The sequence below is a fragment of the Oryctolagus cuniculus genome, chromosome Y (assembly GCF_051225735.1).
Source record: "Oryctolagus cuniculus isolate XC-2025 breed Fujian yellow rabbit chromosome Y, ASM5122573v1, whole genome shotgun sequence".
Classification (NCBI taxonomy): domain Eukaryota; kingdom Metazoa; phylum Chordata; class Mammalia; order Lagomorpha; family Leporidae; genus Oryctolagus; species Oryctolagus cuniculus.
In genome coordinates, this window is record NC_142889.1 from 2,750,891 (window position 1) to 2,775,013 (window position 24,123).

At 50.9% G+C, this 24,123-nt stretch overlaps 1 protein-coding gene across 1 annotated transcript; it reads right to left on the minus strand.

The window, feature by feature from the left end:
* Positions 1 to 7,177: 7,177 nt before the first annotated feature.
* On the minus strand, positions 7,178 to 12,801 carry LOC149119111 (heat shock transcription factor, Y-linked-like). Its single transcript, XM_089325269.1, has 3 exons — positions 12,289 to 12,801; positions 11,356 to 11,859; positions 7,178 to 7,183 (listed from the first exon to the last, which is right to left on the minus strand). Exons 1-3 carry the CDS (start codon positions 12,799 to 12,801, stop codon positions 7,178 to 7,180), a joined length of 1,023 nt encoding a protein of 340 aa, XP_089181395.1.
* Positions 12,802 to 24,123: the final 11,322 nt, after the last annotated feature.

Below are 24,123 nucleotides of genomic sequence, written 5' to 3' on the forward strand. Positions count from 1 at the left end.
GAAAATAGTTGAGGATTGCAGGTGCTGAGAAGAAAGGATTTGAAATGATAATATACTGCTATAGAATTCACCTGTATTCCATTCCCAAACCACCCAAAGCTAAAAGGTGAGCTTGAGATGGACATTTCCTTATTGCTTCAAAAAGCAATGAAAAACATGTAAGTTTCATTTTTATGCATTGTTTTTGCACTGAGTACTGTATATCAGAGAAAACATATTTGTCTTTTAGGAACTGCCTTATTTCATTACGCAACATGATCTCAAGTCACATCCATTTTGTTAAAAAGACAGGCTTTCATTCCTTTTTATGCATGAGTAGTATTCCATAGTGTATATTTAACAGAATTTTAAAATTCAGCATGAGTTGATGGATAAGTTGATTGATTCTATATGTGAGGTATCATAAATTGAGCTGTCATACTCATAGTAGTGCAAATATCTTTCATTCATGGATATTTTTCTATCATCTGTGTACCATTTATCCGTTTGCTGCAGGAAGTTTTCTCCCATGATATACAAAAAAGATCACGTGTTCACAGTTCAAACAGTCTTCAGAACATACCGGTTCTCATTTGGAATATTTGGAAGATGCATGGTTACAAGTTGTCATAGGCATTTTCTCTGAGAAAAACTTTATAAACAGTTTTCTCTCATGTTATTTTACTGTTTAAAGTTTTCTGCCATTGATTGGCAAACAAATATGATTCAGCCATGTGGTTTGTGTGTCTCCCAGGTGGTTGCAGCAAGTGCACAAGGTCCTGTAGTGTCCCCAGGAACTTGCTATGGTTGCAGCTTGAGCAGCTTAATGAATGGATGGGTGAGCAGGAAACTTCCCTGAGAGCCTCTCTTGGGATTGTAACACTATTCTGAATTGAAATACCCAGCAGAATGGCAGTGTACTTCACAACATTAATAAGAAATGAAATGAAAAATATAAATTTATGGTGCCAGTGCTGTGGCATAGTGGGTAAAGCCGCCGCTGCAGTGCCGGCATCCCATATGGGTGCTGGTTCTAGTCCCAGCTGCTCTTCTTCTGATCCAGCTCTCTGCTGTGGCCTGGGAGAGCAGTAGAAGATGGCCCAAGTGCTTGGGCCCCTGCACCCGCATGGGAGACCCGGAGGAATCTCCTGGCTCCTGGCTTCAGATCTGCTCAGCTGTGGATGTTGTGGCCATCTAGGGAGTGAACCAGCGGATGGAAGACCTCTCTCTCTGTCTCTACCTCTCTCTGTAACTGTCTCAAGTTTGATTGCTCATGGCTGCCTCTGTGCCACTTTCTGACTTCTGTATGTCTGTCTGAGGTTTCATTGGCCTTACCTCCGTCTGTTAGTCTGTGGGTTCAACTGATTCTACCTTCTCTCTGTTTCAGGTTTTATTGCCCATGGCTGCGTCTGTGTTACTGCCTCTCAGAGCTGTTTTCTCTCCTTTAGATTTGTTCTGACTTGTCTGTCTCAGGTTCGAGTGGCTATGTGTGTATGGGTTTGATTAATTCTAGCTTTCTGTGTCTAAGTTTTCATTGACCATGCCTGCCTGTGACTGACTGTGGGTTTGGTTGTAGTACTCTGTCAGGTTTCTTTCTTTTTTTTTTTTTAATTTATAGATTTTATTTATTTGAGAAGCAGAGTTAGAGAGAGAGACAGAGAACCGTTTGTTCACTCCCCAGATGGTCACAACAGCCGGTGCTGTGCTGCTCTGAAGTCAGGAGCCAGCAGCAGCATAGGCAAGGGCCAGGGTACATTCCACTCTGGTATTTTGCAAGCCTGGACACTCAGTATGTGAGAACAGTAAAGAAAGAATTTCTTTAGGAACTGGTGCATTCATCTGTGTGCCTGTCAGATTCTGTAGGAGGAGAGAATTTTATTGGGTTTGCCAAAAGAATAATGAGGTTGGGATGGAACACTTTGTTCTCCATTCCTGTGTGTTCTCTGGAAAAAAATAGGGATGTGTTGTACATGAGACAATGTATGACAAAAAACTTAAGTTCCCAGTGTTGCCCATTGACTTATCAGTCCTGCATGGATTGATTTTGCAGTGTGCACTTTGTACTATACATTTCCTCTACCCACAGGTATCAGGAAAGAGAAAAGGCACTCAATATAGGATGAAAAGACACAAATGGCCATTGACTTCATTCATGTAAACAGTTTTATCCATTATTAAAGCATATCTCTCAACCTATCTGATGCTCGATTTTCATTGTAAAATGAGATTAGTGCATGCCTCACAAAAAGGTGGGAAAATTAAATGAGTAAATACATATAGAAAGACATTTCCAACTCTTTAAGTACTATGTTAATGTGAGATTATTCAGCTTGATAATTGTTGGGGTCTCTAGGGTATTTCAATATAATTCCATGGTATGACTTTTGTATATGACTGACAATTGGAGAGTGCCTTTACAGCAAGCCACTTTAAAGATCCAGAAGCCATCTGATGTGCCTATTTTATGACAGGTTGTTCCAGGGCCCTCTGATCATCATTTGAAGTTACAATACAGTCATATTATGACATGTACTAGAAGCTTCCATTTCTACTCTAGTCCTTTTAGATCATGATAATACCCTCTATACATATGCTCTGCATATATTAAGTGATGATTAGAAAATCTGCATTTAGCCACTTGAGGAAAAATTCTCACAGAATCCTGTCAAGCATCTCCATGAAATCCTAAGCCTCCTAGACTTCTTGGCTTCTTCTCAGTCCATCTGATCAAGTCATCCAAGAATCCAGTCACCTACCTATCCACCCATTCATACACTCATGAACATACCAACTCATCCAAACATAACAACTACCCATCCATCCACAACCAGTCACCTACCTATCCACCCATTCATCTACTCACATACAACCACCCATTCATCCACACAACTATCCTTCCATCCACCCACTAGTCCAGCTATCCATCAGTCCTACTATCCCATGAGTTCATTGACCCTTGTGTATTTTTGAACATTAATTAATGATCTATTTTTCTAATGTCATACACTGTCTTTTGGTGTAGAAGCAGACCCAGTGCCTGCTCTCCAGGCACATAAAATTTGGCAGTAGAAAATTAGTTGACGAGTTAAAATAAACCTGGAGAAATTGACATAGAACCTGAGTAACACTTTATAAGTTATTTTTTTTATTTATTTAATTTTTGGACAGGCAGAGTGGACAGTGAGAGAGACAGAGAGAAAGGTTTTCCTTTTGCCTCCAATGGCCGCCACGGTTGGCGCGCTGCGGCCAGCGCACCACGCTGATCCGATGGCAGGAGCCAGGTGCTTAACCTGGTCTCCCATGGGGTGCAGGGCCCAGGCACTTGGGCCATCCTCCACTGCACTCCCTGGCCACAGCAGAGAGCTGGCCTGGAAGAGGGGCAACCGGGACAGAATCCGGCGCCCCGACCGGGACTAGAACCCGGTGTGCCGGCGCCGCTAGGCGGAGGATTAGCCTAGTGAGCTGCGGTGCCAGCCAGGATATGATTCTTAAAGCAGTGAGTTAAAGCTATCTATTATGTTCCCTTGATGTCTCTGTTAAATCCTAATTATTTAAAAATAGCTGAGTTTTTATTTAGAGCTGTGGGTTATTTAAATATGTGCTTTTTTTTTTTTTCCAAGCATTTGAATAGTCACCTTGTAACAAGGATCAGATTTGGTCTATATAATGTCATGATGTTAAAGAATTTTATTTCAACCAGATATTTTAGATTTTGAGCTTTCTTGACATCCTTGACAGTCATTCAAAAAATCAAAATTCCAAAAATTTACACTTTGACAATTCCAGATGTGCTCCTGGAAATTTCAAAGACATATGTCTCATCATAGAGAGACACAACTAATCAGGCTATTTGGATTATATTAGAAGTACTGTCAAGATGTGAAGTGGTGCTAAATTTTAAGTTTTATAATATAAAATGCTACTGATATAAATGTCTGAATGTTAAAAAGTTTAATGATCTTGTGTTACTAAATTAATGGTCATCTTAATGAGAAAGGCCCTGAGGTCTAAAAGGATTAGATGCTTTCTAAAATCCTACAGGTGCTTTTGAAAATACTGTGTGGAGTTAGCAAGTGCCTCTTGTTGGTTGATGTGTTTATAATTTTAAACATGGCTATTTGAAGTCTTGTCATCCACAGTTTTATATATCAGATTTTCTGCTCATGAAACTAAAACATTGTTGATTCTGTGTTTAGCTGCCCTCCCATAGCTTCTGATGGACTTTTTCCAGTTACTTCTATTGTATTCAGTACTATGGGATGGTTCTGTAAACAGATGAAGCCAATAATGCACTACAGGTTCCAATTCAGAGAAAGCATGGTTAATACAGGCTACTTAGAGCAGAAAGTAATTTGAATCAATTAGTAATTTAAAAAACAAAGAGTTTAAGAAGCTATTACTGAAGCTGCTTTATTGTCCTATCTTGTATGTTATGTTACATGTGTGTACATATTGTCTGTCTACATGGGATAATTGATTAAGAACTCTGTTTTAATTGGCTTATAGATAAAAGATTGCTCATAAGTTTAAACTGCTAAATTAATCAGATACATTTTGATTCATGTGACCTGAGTCTGGATCAGATGTTTTAAACTTGGTGGTAGAAAGAAACTAACACAGTTGTTTTTTTTTTTTTAAGATTTATTTTATTTATTTGAAAGAGTTACAGAGAGAGGTAGTGACAGAGAGAGGGTCTTCTACCCACTGCATCACTCCCCAGATGGCTGCAACAGCCAGAGCTGCGCCCATCCAAAGCCAGGAGCCAGGAGCCTCTTCCAGGTCTCCCATGTGGGTGCAGGGGCCCAAGGACTTGGGCCAACTTCTACTGCTTTCCCAGGCCACAGCAGAGAGCTGGATCAGAAGAGGAGCAGCCAGGACATGAACTGGTGGGATACCAGCACTGCAGGCCAAGGCTTTAACTCACTGTGCCACAGTGCCAGCCCCCACCATTTTTATATGTTTGTGCTTGAATTTACTGGCTAAAAAAGCTATACCATGTTAGATATTTAAGAGATGTTTCCAAATACAAGTATCATTAAAATGTATAGAAGTGAGCCGGCGCCGTGGCTCAATAGGCTAATCCTCCGCCTAGCGGCGCCGGCACACCGGGTTCTAGTCCCGGTCGGGGCGCCGGCTTCTGTCCCGGTTGTCCCTCTTCCAGGCCAGCTCTCTGCTATGGCCAGGGAGTGCAGTGGAGGATGGCCCAGGTGCTTGGGCCCTGCACCCCATGGGAGACCAGGAAAAGCACCTGGATCCTGGCTCCTGCCATCGGATCAGCGCGGTGCGCCGGCTGCAGCGGCGGCCATTGGAGGGTGAACCAACGGCAAAGGAAGACCTTTCTCTCTCTGTCTCTCTCTCTCACTGTCCACTCTGCCTATCAAAAATAAAAAATAAATAAAAAAAATAAAAAAATATTAAAAAAAAAAGACAAAAAATGTATAGAAGTTTTCATTTGATATTGTTACCATCAGCAAGTGATCTGGGACTTGCTCCCTTATTTCTCTATTCTCTTCAAGGTAGGAAACTGACTATACTGAAGGACTCTCTAGGATGCACGATTTGATCTTTACATATAATAAAAGGGATGGCAAATATATTCTGTAACAGCATACCCAAAATTAAAGCTTAAATTATAATTTTATCGCTTGGATTACTTTGCCATCAGCACAGTAAACAGTCAAAATCTCCCTTTCAGATCAGAAAGGTTTTAAAGTAAGGACATAGCTTTCCTCATGGGCATGAAATAAACCTTTATCAGAACATGTCTGTAATTACAGACTGTAAATTACAGATTTGAGATGGGACTTGAGCACCCCCTTTGACTTGCATCCTCTGGCCTGGTTTAACAAAAACTGGAAGGAAGAGAGCTAGGCTTCAGAAGCAATGTAAAGATGGGTGGAAGGCCTATTAAATGTAGCTCTGTACAGTGATCTGCCATTAGAGACCCAACAGGCCAGTCCACTGCAGTGGCTTTCTTTCTTCTTCTTCTTCTTCTTCTTCTTCTTCTTCTTCTTCTTCTTCTTCTTCTTCTTTTTTTTTTTGACAGGCAGCATGGGCAGTGAGAGAGAGAGACAGAGAGAAAGGTCTTCCTTTGCCATTGTTCACCCTACAATGGCCACCACGGCCGGCGCACTGCACTGATCTGAAAGCAGGAGCCAGGTACTTATTCTGGTCTCCCATGGGGTGCAGGACCCAAGTACTTGGGCCATCCTCCACTGCACTCCCTGGCCACAGCAGAGAGCTGGCCTGGAAGAGGGGCAACTGGGTCAGAATCCAGCGCCCTGACCGGGACTAGAACCTGGTGTGCCGGTGCCGCAAGGTAGAGGATTAGCCTAGTGAGCCGTGGCGCCTGCCTGTATGAAGCTTTAAAAGGCCCTGACACAGACTCACTTAAAGGATATCAATGGCTAACAAGAGGGCATCACACAAAATATCAGATACTATTGTTAGACTGATATAAAGCAACTCTTTTTTTTTTTTGACAGGCAGAGTGGACAGTGAGAGAGAGAGACAGAGAGAAAGGTCTTCCTTTGCTGTTGGTTCACCCTCCAATGGCCGCCGTGGCTGGTGCACCGCGCTGATCCAATGGCAGGAGCCAGGTACTTCTCCTGGTCTCCCATGGGGTGCAGGGCCCAGGCACTTGGGCCATCCTCCACTGCACTCTCTGGCCACAGCAGAGAGCTGGCCTGGAAGAGGGGCAACTGGGACAGAATCCGGCGCCCCGACCAGGACTAGAACCCGGTGTTCCAGTGCTGCAAGGCAAAGGATTAGCCTAGTGAGCCGCGGCGCCGGCCCACCACAGTGGCTTTCAATGAGGTAAGCCTGGACTTTAATAGAAATCAGCTCATTAAAAGCCCTGGCAGCTCTGCCAGCCAAGAGTTGGATCACTGGAAATGGACCTGCCCTGGAGTTGAAGGATACCCAGGTGAGAGTCATGGATCTTATTGGCTCTAAGCTGAAAAGTCTTTCACTCAGCCCAGCTTCCAAGGTGACCACTGCTGCTGAAGGGGTGGCCAAGCAGGGTCTGCAACATTACAGGCAGAACTGTAAATTTCCTGTTGGAGATGCCATCTGCCTTTACCTGGCCAACTCTCCTCCCAGGCCAGCTGGTAATGGAAGTCAACAGGGTGCCTTCCCCAAGGAGGTTCACACCTCTCTTAAAATGTACCCCATGTAAAGAGATAGATGAGTCTGGGCCTCATAACTGACAGGACCATAAAGCCCAGCAGATTATCAAGCCCCTTCTGTCAGGTTCTATTTGCCTCTCAATCAGAGAACTTATTTGTGGCTTAGACAGCAGCTTCCTTAGGTCCTCCACTAGTAACTCTTCTAGACCCTGTCTAGCCCACTTGGGGCCTCATTCCTTTGTAATCACAGCCTCTACTCTAACATCAGTGGCTCTACTCCCAACCTGTGTGTACTGATGGTCCTCTCTCCCACTCAATGTTGTATGATTGTTCAGGATTTTCTCCATAGACAAATCCCTCTACTGATTACCTGTGTGGTCCTTGGGAAAGAGCAGATGAATGTTATACCCACAGGAGCCAGAGATTGGACGCTGACTACCTTCAATTCTGCTTAGCTGTGCAGCATTACTTCCCTTATGAATAAAAAAATAATAAATAAAAAAAGAGAGAGATTTATCATGCCTAACCTGGGAGTGTCACCTTTGGCATACCCTTAACCCTGAGGAACCAAACAGGCTCTCAGGCCACACCCATCTCAAGCCTCTAAGGCTCCATCAAAAGCAGACAGTCCACTTAATACAGTCATAGTATAACAAGAAAAAAACACCACAGCAAGGGAAGAAGCATCCAAAGAGTATCCACAATGCCAAGCAACAAATGCAGAAACCGAGGAAACAAGATCAAGGAAGACATTATGGCACCCCCAAAATGAACAAGACACCCCAATTCAAGATTATGAAGATGATGAGATAGAAGAAATGAAAGATAGAGATTTCAAAAAATTTATGATAAGAACATTTAGAAGTTTTCAAAAGCAAATCCTTGAACTACAGAAATCCTTACTGGACAGGATTGAAAATCTCTCTCGTGAAAATGAAATTTTAAGGAAGAATCAAAATGAAACACAGAAACTAGTAGAACAGGAAAGTGTAATAGTGAAGAGAAATCAAAATGAAATGAAGAGCTCAATAGATCAAATGACAAACACATTAGAAAGCCTTAAAAACAGAATGGGTGAAGCAGAAGAGAGAATATCGGACTTAGAAGATAGAGCACAGGAAAACATACAGTCAAACCAAAGAAAAGAAGAGGAAATTAGAAATCTAAAAAATATTGTTGGGAATCTACAGGATACTATTGAAAAAACCAACATTCGAGTTCTAGGAGTTCCTGAAGGCATGGAGAGAGAGAAAGGATTAGAAGGCCTTTTTAGTGAGATACTAGCAGAGAACTTTCCAGGTTTGGAGAAGGACAGAGACATCCTAGTACAGGAAGCTCATAGAACCCCCAATAAACATGACCAAAAGAGATCCTCACCACGACACGTGGTAATTAAACTCACCACAGTGAAACATAAAGAAAAGATCCTAAAATGTGCAAGAGAGAAACGTCAGATTACTCTCAAAGGATCTCCAATTAGACTCACAGACTTGTATGCCAGCAAACAGGGAAATCTATCAGAAATGGAGAGATTCCTGGACACATACAATCTACCTAAATTGAACCAGGAAGACAGAAAACCTAAATGTTCAGGATCACTAGCACTCAGGGAAATGCAAATCAGAACCACAATGAGGTTCCACCTCACCCCGGTTAGAATGGCTCACATTCAGAAATCTACCAACAACAGATGCTGGCGAGGATGTGGGGAAAAAGGGACACTAACCCACTGTTGGTGGGAATGCAAACTGGTCAAGCCACTATGGAAGTCAGTCTGGAGATTCCTCAGAAACCTGAATATAACCTTACCATACAACCCAGCCATCCCACTCCTTGGAATTTACCCAAAGGAAATTAAATTGGCAAACAAACAAGCTGTCTGCACATTAATGTTTAGTGCAGCTCAATTCACAATAGCTAAGACCTGGAACCAACCTAAATGCCCATCAACAGTAGACTGGATAAAGAAATTATGGGACATGTACTCTATAGAATACTATACAGCAGTCAAAAACAATGAAACCCAGTCATTTGCAACAAGATGGAGAAACCTTGAAAACATCATGCTGAGTGAAATAGGCCAGTCCCAAAGGGACAAATATCATATGTTCTCCCTGATCGGTGACAACTGACTGAGCACCAAAGAGGAAACCTGTTGAAGTGAAATGGACACTGTGAGAAATGGTGACTTGATCAGCTCTTGTCCTGACTGTTGATGTACAATGTAATACTTTATCCATTTTAGTATTTTTTCTTTTTTTGTTCTATTACTATTGGTTGAATTCTGTAATTAACACACAATTCTTCTTAAGTGCTGAAACTTAACTGAAAAGTGATCACTGTTAAACATAAGAGTGGGAATAAGAGAGGGAAGAGATGTGCAATTCGGGACATGCTCAAGCTGACTTACCTCAAACGGTAGAGTTAGAAACATACCAGGGGATTCCAATTCAATCCCATCAAGGTGGCATGTACCAATGCCATCTCACTAGTCCCGGTGATCAATTTCAGTTCACAATTGATCACACTGATAGGTCTAAGAGTCAAAGGGATCACACAAACAAGACTAGTGTCTGCTAATACTAACTGATATAATCAAAAAGGGAGAGAACCATCCAATGTGGGAAGCAGGATACACAGCAGACTCATAGAATGGCAGATGTCCTAACAGCACTCTGGCCTCAGAATCAGCCCTTAAGGCATTCAGATCTGGCTGAAGAGCCCATGAGAGTATTTCAGGCATGGAAAGCCAAGACACTCTGGAAAAAAAAAAAAAAAAACACCTAAATGAAAGATCTCTGTGAGTGAGATCCCAGTGGAAAGAATGGGCCATCAAAGAAGGAGGTACCTTTCTCTGAAGGGAGGAGAGAACTTCCACTTTGACTATGACCCTGTCCGAACAAGATCGAAGTCGGCAAACTCAAAAGGCTTCCATAGCCTTGGCGACTCATGACTAGAGCCTAGGGTGATTACTGATGCCATAAACAGGAGTGTCAATTTGTTAAGTCAACAACAGGAGTCACTGTGAACTTACTCCTCATGTAGGATCTCTGTCCTTGGTGTGCTGTACATTGAGATTTAATGCTATAACTAATACTCAAACAGTATTTTTCACTTTATGTTTCTGTGTGGGAGCAAACTGTTGAAATCTTTTTTTTTTTTAATTTTTTTTTTTGACAGGCAGAGTGGACAGTGAGAGAGAGAGATAGAGAGAAAGGTCTTCCTTTGCCGTTGGTTCACCCTCCAATGGCCGCCGCGGCCGGCGCACTGCGGCCGGCGCACCGCGCTGATTCGATGGCAGGAGCCAGGAGCCAGGTGCTTTTCCTGGTCTCCCATGGGGTGCAGGGCCCAAGCACCTGGGCCATCCTCCACTGCACTCCCTGGCCACAGCAGAGAGCTGGCCTGGAAGAGGGGCAACCGGGACAGAATCCGGCGCCCCGACCGGGACTAGAACCCGGTGTGCCGGTGCCGCTAGACGGAGGATTAGCCTAGTGAGCCACGGCGCTGGCCTGAAATCTTTACTTAATGTATGCTAAACTGATCTTCTGTATATAAAGAGAATCGAAAATGAATCTTGATGTGAATGGAAGGGGAGAGGGAGTGGGAAAGGGGAGGGTTGTGGGTGGGAGGGATGTTATGGGGGGGAAGCCATTGTAATCCATAAGCTGTACTTTGGAAATTTATATTGATTAAATAAAAGCTACCAAAAAAACCAGACTAACTTAAAAAATTGAATAGAATTATGTTCTAGCAATTATTAATGCATTTGCTTTGACCCTGAGAATGCAATGTATTAATACATTTCTTTATAAAATATAAAATGAAATAAAGTTAACTTTCAAATATTCAATGTGAAGTTTCATATCAAATGACTGGAACTTCATAAACTATACAACTAATAGCAGACTAGTCTCCTGTCAATATAAAATATTTACTATAAAACTATATTTTGAAAAGAAAAAAAATCATAAAGTTGAACATGTCATTTTATTGTTCAAGTAATAGAATTTCAGTTATTTTTCCAGAACTGATGAACATAACACCTTTCCGTGTCTAATTTTCATTTAGTCAAAGGTCAGTTAAAATTAGGATATTGGTATATTGAGGATGGTTGATTAGTTGACATTGGCGGGGAGGCAGCAGTTCTACTAGCTATCATTGGCATAGTGAACCATGGATTGCTTGCTGTTAACGTGCTAGAAAAAGGACCCACAATTGTTGCTAAAGAAGGATGTCTAGGTGCAAAAACAGGACGGTTTGCCATCAGTCCAAAATAATTATTCTGTACAGGAGACAATATTTGAAATTGGGAAATAGAAGTTGTAGTTGTCACAACATTCAGGATATGGCCATGTGCTTGAGAGTAGGTGCTATATGAATGCCTATGAGAAGTGGTCATTTGATTTAAAAGAGCATGTTGATTTGTTACAAATTGTACTGATGGTGCAATTAAAGTTGATGATGGAGTCAAAATATTACTTGTCACTGGATCATTTGAATTAGCAATTCTGTGGCTAGTAGGAGGCACATTTAAATTTGTAGAAGTTGAAAGTAACCTTTCTTCATTAGTTTCTGTAGATGAGCTAGGATTTTGAGTATGCACATACTCGCCTGCACTGTGGTATGTCTTGTCAAGATTGTGAACTAAAGAAGCAGATGGTGGAGATGTGTGTTTAATCCCAACTCTGCGCTTCATTCTTACTAGAAGTTGGGGACATCCTCGCTTAAAATTTGGATTCTGATAGAACAGTAACTGAAACCAAAGGAGAAAGCATTTAGTGATACTTCAAACCAAGAGTCACAAATTAATATATATGAATATATGCAATCTATGAATAAATGAATAGATAAAATTATAAAATCTAAAATATCAGGTTCAACATAATTACAACAAATAAAACTTGATTATTCCTAAATGTAAAAGTTAGCAAACATTTAAATATGATAACCGTTCCACTAAACTGACCTTAACTTCTTTGTGTGGAGCTCATTGATAAGATTCAAAATAACTAGTAACATTGCTTATATTTTTGAATTTCAAACTTTCTTCTCATAAAAATTTAATGTTGATCCAGCTAATTTTAAACTTTGTGTCTTACTCCATAAATAAATATATTAAGTGAGGTACAAACTAAACTTAGTTGTGATGCCTACATTAGTTGTAAGTGAATATGTTGAATACCTTGCTAAAAACAGGTATGTTGTTTTCTTCTTCCAGAAAGTCAGTCAGGGATGCAGAGCTTTGGAAATCTTGTCGTATTTTTCTAAATCCATAAAGGTTAAGCTGTCGAACTAAACTTTTCATGCTGTCTGTTTCAAATATCTTAAAAGGGGTCTTTCTTTCCAACACTTCTTTCTTAAAGTATTCTTCATTTATCACAATAGAAGTCCCATTTTCGTCCCACCAAATTGACTTAAATTGATCACTTTCAACTATCTTCCAAAGTTTTACAGGAAAGGTCAGAGAAACAAAATCATTCCCTTCTGGGGTGTCAGACATACAAAGTGTATAGCGTGGTCTTTTTATCAAGGGTCCTTCAGATAAAGCTTGAAAGGCATTTTCTTCAACTACAGACCTTAAATCCAAGTCATTATCAATTGTGGGATACCAGCCTGGAGCTTCAGTGGTGTTTTCTGAATCAGTTGTTCCACTCTGAGGAGAGACACCTTGAACTTCTGAGGGAACCTGGGCCATCTCAAATAAATTTTTCTTTGGCTTCTGCCTGGTTTTGAGAACTGAGGCCTCAAATGTTGCTTTAGTAGACTTACACAAGACTAGCTGATGTCAGCCATCACCATGGTCCTGAGTTACTGTGACATCATAAGAGGACTTGTCTCTTAGCAATGCAAATATGACTTTCTGCCTAATGTTGGTTTTCCTCCCTGCAAAACAAGTTAAAATAAAACATTCACAGATAATTTACACAATACACATGTTGCAAAGTCTTGTCGCAGCAAATATTTTGGTTAAATAAAATGGATAAAATGCCTAAATTAGAAGTTTTCCCTTCTTTCTAGCTACATTCTTTACTAAACTTTCATAAGTTGAATGATTCCTGCATGCCAGGAATAAATTTGACTTGGTCCTGATGCACATTCTTGCTGATACATTGTTGGATTTAATTATATCGTACTTTGTTGAGGACTTTTGCATCTATATTCATCAGACATTGCTCTATAATTATCTTTCCTTATTGTATCTTTTTCTGGTTTTAGAATTAGGTGATGCTGGCCTCATAAAAGGAGTCTGGGATAATATCCATGTTTTCAAAAGCTTGAGAACAATTGGAATCAATTTTTCTTTGGATCATGTTCAGCATTGAAGTCATCCAGTCCTCAGTTTCTCAATGTCGTGGAGGGTCTTTATTAATAATTCAACTGCTGGGTACCAAAAAGTATGCTGTGCCCAGATCATTAGATCCCTGCAGAGACCCCCAGAGTGTCGATCACACCGAACTGCAAAAGCAAGGTTTATTCAGGAGTACAAGCCGCGACAGGGACCCCATCCAACCAACCAGCACAGCAGAGGAAGGAGTGAGGCCCCGATCTTTCTTAGGGAGAGTTTTTAAAGGGAAAAAGGGCTACATCAGCAGGAAAACGGAGTTACATACAACATGGAAGCTTTGGATACAGGGAGTCACAGGGGGGCTTACAGCACAGAAGCTTTGGATGCAGGGAGTTACTTTGTTCAGCAATCTCTACTGTACTGAAGCCAGAATCCACTTCCTTGACTTCACCGGGAACCTGTCAGTCTGCTGCCAGGACCTCACTCCCTGAGGCTGCCCTGTGTGGCCCTGATGGTACCTAGACCTGACAGCCTGTGCCCAGAACCCAACTTCCTGTGGCTGTGCTGAGTAGCATTGACTGTACATGTCAATCTGTAACAGGAACCCCACATCCTTAGGTCCGCAGACTGCTCCTGATGGGACTGGAAACCTGTCTGTCTGTGGCCATCACACCAACTTTTTGCTCCCCTGCCTGCCCATGAGTGGATCAGGAACCTGTGAGTCTGAGGCCAGAACCCCACACTCTTAGCCTCCCTGCCAGGCCATAAGGACCAGGAACATGTAAGTCTGCAGTCAGAACCATATCTCCTTTGTTCCCCTGCCTGGCCTTACTAGACCGGACCCTGTCAATCTTCAGTCATAACCCCATGTTCTTAGCTCCCTTGCCTGCCCCTGATGGACCCGCAACCTGTCAGTCTCCCGCCAGAACCCCACCTCCTTGGGTCCCCTTCCTGCCCCTGACTGGACCAGGAACCTGTCAGTCTGCGCCCAAACCCCAAGGCCTTAGCTCCCCTGCCGGCCCACAACTGCACCGGGAAACTGTCACTCTGCCGCCAGAACCCCACCCCCTTGGCGGTCCTGCCTGCCCCAGACTGGACGGGACCCTGTCAGTCTCCCGCCAGAACCCCACCTCCTTGGCTCCCCTGCCAGCTCCTGACTCGGACCAAAAGCTGCCCGTCGTCAACCAGAACCCCGCATCCCTAGCTCCCCTGCCTGCCCCTGCCTGGACCGGGAACCTGTCAGTCTCCCGCCAGACACCCACCCCCTTAGCTCCCCTGCCTGCCCCTGATTGGACCGGGATCCTGTCAGTCTCCCGCCTAAACCCCCAGCCCCTCGGCGCTCCTTCTGCCCCTGACTGGACGGGGAACCTGTCAGTCTCCCGCCAGAACCCCACCTCCTTGGCTCCCCTGCCAGCTCCTGACTCGGACCAAAAGCTGCCCGTCGTCAACCAGAACCCCGCATCCCTAGCTCCCCTGCCTGCCCCTGCCTGGACCGGGAACCTGTCAGTCTCCCGCCTAAACCCCACCCCCTTGGCGGTGCTGCCTGCCCCTGACTGGACCGGGATCCTGTCAGTCTCCCGCCAGCACCCCACCCCCTTGGCGCTCCTTCTGCCCCTGACTGCACGGGGAACCTGTCAGTCTCCCGCCTAAACCCCACCCCCTTGGCGGTGCTGCCTGCCCCTGATTGGACCGGGATCCTGTCACTCTCCCGCCTAAACCCCACCCCCTTGGCGCTCCTTCTGCCCCTGACTGGACCGGGAACCTGTCAGTCTCCCGCCTAAACCCCACCCCCTTGGCGGTGCTGCCTGCCCCTGACTGGACCGGGATCCTGTCAGTCTCCCGCCAGCACCCCACCCCCTTGGCGCTCCTTCTGCCCCTGACTGGACCGGGAATCTGTCAGTCTCCCGCCAGCACCCCACCCCCTCAGCGCTCCTGCTGCCCCTAACGCGACCCGGAAGCTGCCGGAGGGCGCCTCCTCCCGCCCTCTGCACTGCCGCTAATGACTTTTTCCAGTGCGCGCTCAGAACGCCACCTCCTTCCTCGCCGGTGGCTGCCTGGCCTCCCTGGACGAGTGAGGCGCAGGTCTCGGTTCAGAACCTCGCCCTCTGCCCGGCCCTGACTGGCTCTGCTGGATGAGGAGGAACAGTCCGGCCTGTCCCGCCCGTGCTGGGCGCGGGCAGGCAGCGTCGCAGAAGACAGGTTCTGGGCTCCTCCTGCGCGTTCCTCCTCCCAGACAAGGGCAGGCAGGGCCAAGCTACAGGGCGAGGTTCTGGCGGACGGACAGGCGGGTACGCGCCCGCTCAGGGGCTGCCAGGGACGTGCGGGACCCAGACCCGAAGCTGCCCGGTCGGGTCCGAGCTGGACATGGGCGGGACGACTGCCGCGTGGTGCGCGCAGACGTCACTTCCCGCGTCCAGTCAGGAGCCGCGAGGGGCGTGGCTCGAGGCGGTTCCTTTCCACACCATTTCCGCCCCGAGCCGCAGAAACAGGGCGACACAACCACTCAGCATCTAATTGGCAACGGAGTCTGAGACCGCGTGAAGCCAATGGCTGCCCGACCTGTCACTCAGACGAGCCCAGCCGCAGAGCGCCCTGCCGCTGAGGCTTTGGGGAGTTGTAGTCTTCCCGGTCCACCCTGTCCAAGCAGAGGGTGGCTGGACAATGTGAAACCAGGGAATATGGCCCACAGATGATAAAAGAAAAATGATCATTTAGGTCAGGAAAATTAGGCCTCAGAGCTTTTTTTTTTTTTTTTGAAAGAAAAGAAAGCTTTCTCAGCTCTTACATATAGAATTTCCGCCCCGAGCAGACGCCTCCGAAACAGGAAGCACACACCCACCCCGCGTCTGAGCGGTTCGGAGTCTGAGACCGGGAAAGCCATTGGGTCGGCTACCTGTCACTCAGGCCAGTACAGCCCACACGTAGAGCGCGCCGGCGCCGCTGAGGCTTCCGGGAGTGTAGTCTCCCCGCCCCGCTCTGTGCAAGCCGAGCGTGGCTGGACAATGTGAAACCAGGGAATATGGCCCACAGATGATAAAAGAAAAATGATAACTTAGGTCAGGAAAATTAGATCATAGAGCTTTTATTTTCAAGAAAAGAGAGTAAACCCCACCCCCTCGGCGCTCCTTCTGCCCCTGAGTGGACGGGGAACCTGTCAGTCTCCCGCCTAAACCCCACCCCTTTAGCGCTCCCCTTCCTGCACCTGACTGGACGGGGAACTTGTCAGTCTCCCGCCTAAACCCCACCCTCTTGGCGCTATTTCTGCCCCTGTGGACGGGGAACCTGTCACTCTCCCGCCTAAACCCCACCCTCTTGGCGCTATTTCTGCCCCTGACTGGACGTGGATCCTGTCACTCTCCCGCCTAAACCCCACCCCCTTGGCGCTCCTTCTGCCCCTGACTGGACGGGGAACCTGTCAGTCTCCCGCCTAAACCCCACCCCTTTGGCGGTGCTGCCTGCCCCTGACTGGACGGGGAACCTGTCAGTCTCCCGCCTAAACCCCACCCCCTTGGAGGTGCTGCCTGCCCCTGACTGGACCGGGATCCTGTCAGTCTCCCGCCAGCACCCCACCCCCTTAGCGCTCCTTCTGCCCCTGACTGGACCGGGAATCTGTCAGTCTCCCGCCTAGACCCCACCCCCTTAGCGCTCCTGCTGCCCCTAACGCGACCCGGAAGCTGCCGGAGGGCGCCTCCTCCCGCCCTCTGCACTGCCGCTAATGACTTTTTCCAGTGCGCGCTCAGAACGCCACCTCCTTCCTCGCCGGTGGCTGCCTGGCCTCCCTGGACGAGTGAGGCGCAGGTCTAGGTTCAGAACCTCGACCTCTGCCCGGCCCTGACTGGCTCTGCTGGATGAGGAGGAACAGTCCGGCCTGTCCCGCCCGTGCTGGGCGCGGGCAGGCAGCGTGGCAGAAGACAGGTTCTGGGCTCCTCCTGCGCGTTCCTCCTCCCAGACAAGGGCAGGCAGGGCCAAGCTACAGGGCGAGGTTCTGGCGGACGGACAGGCGGGTACGCGCCCGCTCAGGGGCTGCCAGGGACGTGCGGGACACAGACCCGAAGCTGCCCCGTCCGGTCCGAGCTGGACATGGGCGGGACGACTGCCGCGTGGTGCGCGCAGACGTCACTTCCCGCGTCCAGTCAGGAGCCGCGAGGGGCGTGGCTCGAGGCGGTTCCTTTCCACACCATTTCCGCCCCGAGCCGCAGAAACAGGGCGACACAACCACTCAGCATCTGATTGGCAACGGAGTCTGAGACCGCGTGAAGCCAATGGCTGCCCGACCTGTCACTCAGACGAGCCCAGCCGCAGAGCGCCCTGCCGCTGAGGCTTTGGGGAGTTGTAGTCTCCCCGCTCCACCCTGTCCAAGCAGAGGGTGGCTGGGCAATGTGAAACCAGGAAATATGGCCCACAGATGATAAAAGGAAAATGATAGCTCAGGTCAGGAAAATTAGGCCTCACAGCTTTTTTTCAAAGAAGAGAAAGAAGACAGCTGGGTTGAAACACGGTTCCTTTCCACACCATTTCCGCCCCGAGCAGACGCCTCCGAAACAGGAAGCACACACCCACCCCACGTCTGAGTGGTCCGGAGTCTGAGACCGGGGAAGCCATTGGGTCGGCTACCTGTCACTCAGGCCAGTACAGCCCACACGTAGAGCGTCGCCGCCGCCGCTGAGGCTTCGGGGAGGTGTAGTATCCCCGCCCGGCTCTGTGTAAGCCGGAGGGAATCCATAGACTCGGATGGAGCCTTAGGAACCCAGATAGAGCCTTAGGAATTCGGATGGAGTCTTAGGGACCCGGATGGAGGTCAGAGACTCGGATGGAGCCTTAGGTACCCGGAAGGAGCCAAGAGACCCGGATGCAGCCCAGAGACTCGGATGGAGCCCAGAGAACCCGATGGAATCCAGAGACCTGGAGGTGGCCCTGGGGACCCGGATGTGGCAATGGGGACTCGGATGTGGCCCGGAGACCCTGGTGGAGCCCAGAGACCTCGATGGAGCCTTAGGAACCTGGAGTGATCCTAGAGACTCGGAGGGAGCCTTATACACAAGATGGAGCCTTAAGAACCCGGATGGAGCCCAGAGCATCGGATGGAGTCCAGAGATTCGAATGGTGCCCAGAGATTCGAATGGTGCCCAGAGACCCGGATGGAGCCCAGAGACCCGGATGGAGCCCAGTGACCCCGATGTGGCCCAGAGACCCGGATGGTGCCCAGTGACCCGGATGGAGCTCAGAGAGCCCGATGTGGCCCAGAGACCCGGATAGAGCCCAGAGACTCGGATGGGGCCCAGAGACCTGGATGGAGCCCAGAGACTCTAATGGAGCCCAGAGACCCAGATGGAGTGCAGTGACCCAGATGTGGCCCTGGAGACCCGGGTGGAGCACAGAGACCGGAATGGATCCTTAGCGACCCGGATTGAGCCCAGTTACCAGAATGGAGCCTTAGGGACCTGGATGGAGCCTTAGGGACCTGGATGGAGCCCAGAAACCCGGATGGAGTCTTAGGGTCCCGGATGGATCCTTAGGGACCCTAATGGAGCCCAGAGACCCGGATGGAGCCCAGAGACTCGGATGGAGCCTTAGGGACCCGAATGGAGCCTTAGGGACCCGGATGGAGCCCAGAGACTTGGATGGAGCCCAGAGACCCGGATGGTGCCTTAGGGACCCGGATAGAGCCTTACGGACCCGGTTGGAGCCTTAGGGACCCGGATGGAGCCTTAGGGATCGGGATGGAGCCCAGATACCCAGATGGTGCCTTAGGGACCCGCATAGAGCCTTACGGACCCGGTTGGAGCCTTAGGGACCTGGATGGAGCCTTAGGGATTGGGATGGAGCCCAGAGACCCAGATGGTGCCTTAGGGACCCGGATAGAGCCTTACGGACCCGGTTGGAGCCTTAGGGACCCGGATGGAGCCTTACGGATCGGGATGGAGCCCAGAGACCAGGATGAAGCCCAGAAACCCGGATGGAGCCCAGAGACTCGAATGGAGCCCATAGACTCAGATCGAGCCTTAGGGACCCGGATGGAGCCCAGAGACCCGAATGGAGCCTTAGGGACTGGATGGAACCTTAGGGACCCAGATGTGGCCCAGAGACCCGGATGGAGCCCAGAGACTCGGATGGAGCCCAGAGACCCAGATGTATCCCAGAGAACTGGATGTGGTCCTGAAGACCCAGATGTGGCCCTGGGGACCCGGAAGTGGCCCTGGAGAACCGGAAAGTGGCTATGGGGACTCGGATGTGGCCCTTGGGCCCCGGGTGGAGCTCTGGGACCCAGATATGGCCCTGGAGGGAGCCCTGGAGATCCGGATGTGGCCCTGGACGCTGGTGTGGTCCTGGAGACCCGGGTGTGGCCCTGGAGACCTGGGTGTGGCCCTGCGGACCCAGATGTGGCCCTGGGAAACCCAGGTGGAGCCCTGGGAGACCGATGTGGCCCTGGGGACCCAGATGTGGCCATGAAGACCTGGATGTGGCTCTGGGGACCCGGATGCAGCCCTGGACCCGGGTGGAGCCCTGGGACGCAGATGTGGCCCTGGAGGGAGCCCTGGAGACCCAGATGTGGTCATGGAGACCCGGAGGTTGCCCTAGACACCACGATGTGGCCCTGGGGGACCCGGATGTGGCCTGGAGGCCCGGATGGAGCCCTGGGGAACTGGATGTGGCCCTGGAGACCCGGATGTGGCCCTGCGGACCCGGATGGAGTCTTAGGGATCAGGATGGAGCCCAGAGACCCGGATGGAGCCCAGAGACCTGGATGGAGTCCAGAGATTTGGATGGAGCCCTGGGACCCAGTTTTAGCACTGGAGGGAGCCCTGGAGACCTGGATGTGGCTGTGGAGAGCCGGGTGGAGCCCTGGGGAGCCAGATGTGGCCCTGGAGACTCGGATGTGGCCCTGGGAAACCCGGATGCGGTCCTGGAGACCCAGATGTGGCCCTGGAGACCCAGGTGTAGCCCTGGGATTCAGATGTGGCCCTGGAGACCCGGATTTTTACATGGGGACCAGGATGTGGCCCTGGAAACCTGGATGGAGCCCTGGGGACCTGATATGACCGTGGAGACCCGGATGTGGCCCTGGAGATCCGGATGTGGCCCTGGAGACCCTGATGTGGCCCTAGAGACCCGGGTTTGCCCCTGAGACCCCTATGTGGCCCTAGAGACCTGGGTGTGCCCCTGAGACCCCTATGTGGCCCTGGAGACACGGGTGGGGCCCTGGAGGGAGCCCTGGAGACCCAGTTGTGGCCCTAGAGACCCGGATGTGGCACTGGAGACCCGGATGTGGTCCTGGAGATCCGGATGGTGCCCTAGGGACATGGATGTGACTCTGGGGACCGAATGTGGCCCTTGGAGACCTGGATGTGGCCCTGGAGACCTGGATGTGCCCCTGGAGATCTGGATGTGGCCCGGAGACCCGGGTTGAGCCCAGAGACCCGGATGTGGCCCAGAGACCTGAATGGAGCCCAGGGACCTAAATGGAGCCCAGACCCAGATGGAGCCCAAAGACCCGGATGGAGCCCAGAGACTCGGATGGAGCCCAGAAACCCGGATGGAGCCCAGAGACCCAGATGTGGCCCTGAGGAACCGGATATGGCCCTAAGACCCCGATGTGTCCCTGGAGACTCAGATCTGGCCATGGAGACCTGGATGTGGCCCTGGACACCCAGATGGAGCCCTGGGGACTCGGATGCTGCCCTGGGGACCCTGATGTGGCCCTAGAGACACGGATGTGGCCCTGGGGGACCCGGATGTGGCCCTGGGGACCCGGATGTGGCCCTGGAGACACGGATGTGGCCCTAGAGATGGGGATGTAGCCCTGGAGACCCAGAAGGAGCCCTGGGTACCCGGATGTGTCCCTAGAGACCCGGGTGGAGCCCTGGGGACTCGGGTGTGGCCAGGGGACCCGGATGTGGCCCTGGGGACCTGATGGGGCACTGGAGACCCCGATGTGGCCCTGGAGACCCAGGTGGGGCCCTGGGGACGCGGATGTGGCCCTGGGGACCCGGTTGGAGCCGTGGGAGACCTGGATGTGGCCCTGGGGACCCAGATGTGGCCCTGGAGACACAAATGTGCCCCTGGAGAACCGGTTGGAGCCCTGGGACACAGAAGTGGCCCTGGATGGCGCCCTGAAGACCCGGATGTGGCCCTGGAGACCAGGACGTGGCCCTGAAGCACCAGATATGGCCCTAAGACATTGATGTGTCCCTGGAGACTTGGATATTGCCATGGAGACCTGGATGTGGCCCTGGACACCCAGATGGAGCCCTGGGGATCCGGATGCAGCCCTGGGGACCCGGATGTGGCCCTAGAGACGGGGATGTGGCCCTGGAGACCCGGAAGGAGCCCTGGGGACCTGGATGTGGCCATGGAGACCCGGATGTGGCCCTGAGGACCCGATGGGGCACTGGAGACCCGGGTGTGGCCCTGGAGACTCAGGTGTGGCCCTGGGGACGCGGATGTGGACCTGGGGATCCGGATGTGTCCCTAGAAACCCGGGTGGAGCCCTAGGAGACCCGGATGTGGCCCTAGAGACCCGGATGTGGCCCTGGGGTCCCGGATGTGGCCCTGTAGGGATCCCTAAAGACCCAGATGTGGCCCTGGAGACCCGGATGTGGCCCTGGAGACCCGGGTGGAGCCCTGGGATCGAGATGTGGCCCTGGAAACCTGGATGGAGCCCTGGGGATCCGGATGTGACACTAGACATCCGGATGTGGCCCTGGGGACCCGGATGTGGCCCTGGAGACCCGAGTGTGCCCCTGAGACCCCGATGTGGCCCTGGAGACCCGGGTGGGGCCCTGGAGGGAGCCTTGGTGACTCGGATGTGGCCCTAGAGACCCAGATGTGTTCCTGGAGACCCAGATGGAGCCCTAGAGACCTGGATGTGGCCCTGGAGATCCGGGTGTGGCCCTGGAGACATGGGTGAGGCCCTGGAGACCCCGATGTGGCCCTGGAGACCCCGATGTGGCCCTGGTTACATGGGTGGGGACCTGGAGGGAACCCTAGAGAACCGGCTGTGGTCCTGGAGACCCGGATGGTACCCTAGAGACCCGGATGCGGCCCTGGAGATCCGGATGTGGCCCTAGTCACCCAGATGTGACCCTGGGATCCCTGATGTGGCTCTACACAATCAGATATTGCCCTGGGGCCGGAAGTGGCCCTGGAGACCCGGGTGTGGCCCTGGAGAGCCGGATGGTGCCCTAGGGACATGGATGTGACTCTGGGGACCGAATGTGGCCCTTGAAATCCGGTTGTGGCCCTGGAGACCCGGATGTGGCCCTGGGATACCACAATGTGGCCCTGGGGACCTGGATGTGGCCCTGGATACCCCAATGTGGCCCTGGAGACCGGGGTGGGGCCCTGCATGGAGCTCTGGAGACCCAGATGTGTCCCTAGAAACCCGGATGTGGACCTAGAGACCCAGATGTGGCCCTGGAGACCAGGACGTGGCTCTGCAGACCCGGATGTGGCCCATGAGACCCAGATGTCACCCTGGAGATCCGGATGTGGCCCTGGAGACCTGGATGTAGCCCTGGAGATCCGGATGTGGCGCTAGACACCCTGATGTGACCCTGGGAGACCTGGATGTGGCTCTGGACACTGGGATGTGGCCCTGGGTACCCGGATATGGCCCTGGGGACCCGGATGTGTCCCTGGAGACCTGGATGTGACCCTGAGGACCCAATGGGGCACTGGAGACCAGAGTGTGGACCTGGAGACCCTGGTGTGGCCCTGGAAACCTGGGTGGGGCCCTGGGGATGTGGATGTGGCCCTGGGGACCCAGGTGGAGCCCTGGAAGACCTAGATGTGGCCCTGGGGGACCTGGATGTGGGCCTGGGGGACCCAGGTGGAGCCCTGGGAGACCCAGATGTGGCCCTGGGGACCCGGATGTGGCCCTGGAGACCTGGATGTGGCCCTGGAGACCTGGATGTGGCCCTGGAGACCCGATGGGGCACTGGAGACCCAGGTGTGGACCTGGGGAACCGAGTGGAGCCCTGGGAGACCTGGATGTGGCCCTGGGGACCCGGATGTGTCCGTGGAGAACCGGGTGGAGCCTTGGGGCACAGAAGTGGCCCTGGCGGGAGCCCTGAAGACCTGGATGTGGCCCTGGAGACCCGGATGTGGCCCTGGAGACCCCAATGTAGCCCTTGAGATCCGGATGTGGCCCAGGAGACCCGGATGTGGCCCTGGAGACCTGGGTGGAGCCCTGGGACCAAGATGTGGCCCTTGAGTGAGCCCTGGAGACCCGGATGTGGCCCTGGGGGATCGAGATGTGTCCCTGGAGAGCCGGTTGCGGCCCTGGAGACCCGGATGTGGCCCTAGGGACCTGGATGTGGCCCTGGGACCCGGGTGTGGACCTGGGAACCCGGATGTGGCCCTGGGAGAACCGGATGTGGCCCTGGAGACCTTATGTGGACCTGGATGGAGCCCTGGGAGACCCGGATGTGGACTTGGGAACCCGGATGTGGACCTGGGGGACCCGGATGGAGCCCTGGGAGACCCGGATGTAGCGATGGAGACCCGGATGTGGCTCTGGAGACCCGGGTGTGGACCTGGAGGCACGGAAGTGGCCCTAGGGACCTGGATGTGGCCCTAGAGACCCGGGTGTGGCCCTAGAGAGCCCCATGTGACTCTGGGGACCCGGATGTGGCCCTGGGATCCCGTATTGGGCCCTGGAGACCCAGAGTGACCCTGGAGACCCGGATGGTGCCCTGGAGACCCGGATGTGGCCATGGAGAGAACCCTAGA

Coding starts and splice junctions, on each gene's coding strand:
- LOC149119111 (XM_089325269.1), bottom strand. CDS start 12,801: ATGGCCCAGGTTCCCTCAGAAGTTCAAGGTGTCTCTCCTCAGAGTGGA. Junction 11,860..12,288: donor ACATACCTGTTTTTAGCAAG/GTATTCAACATA, acceptor CTTTGGTTTCAG/TTACTGTTCTATCAGAATCC.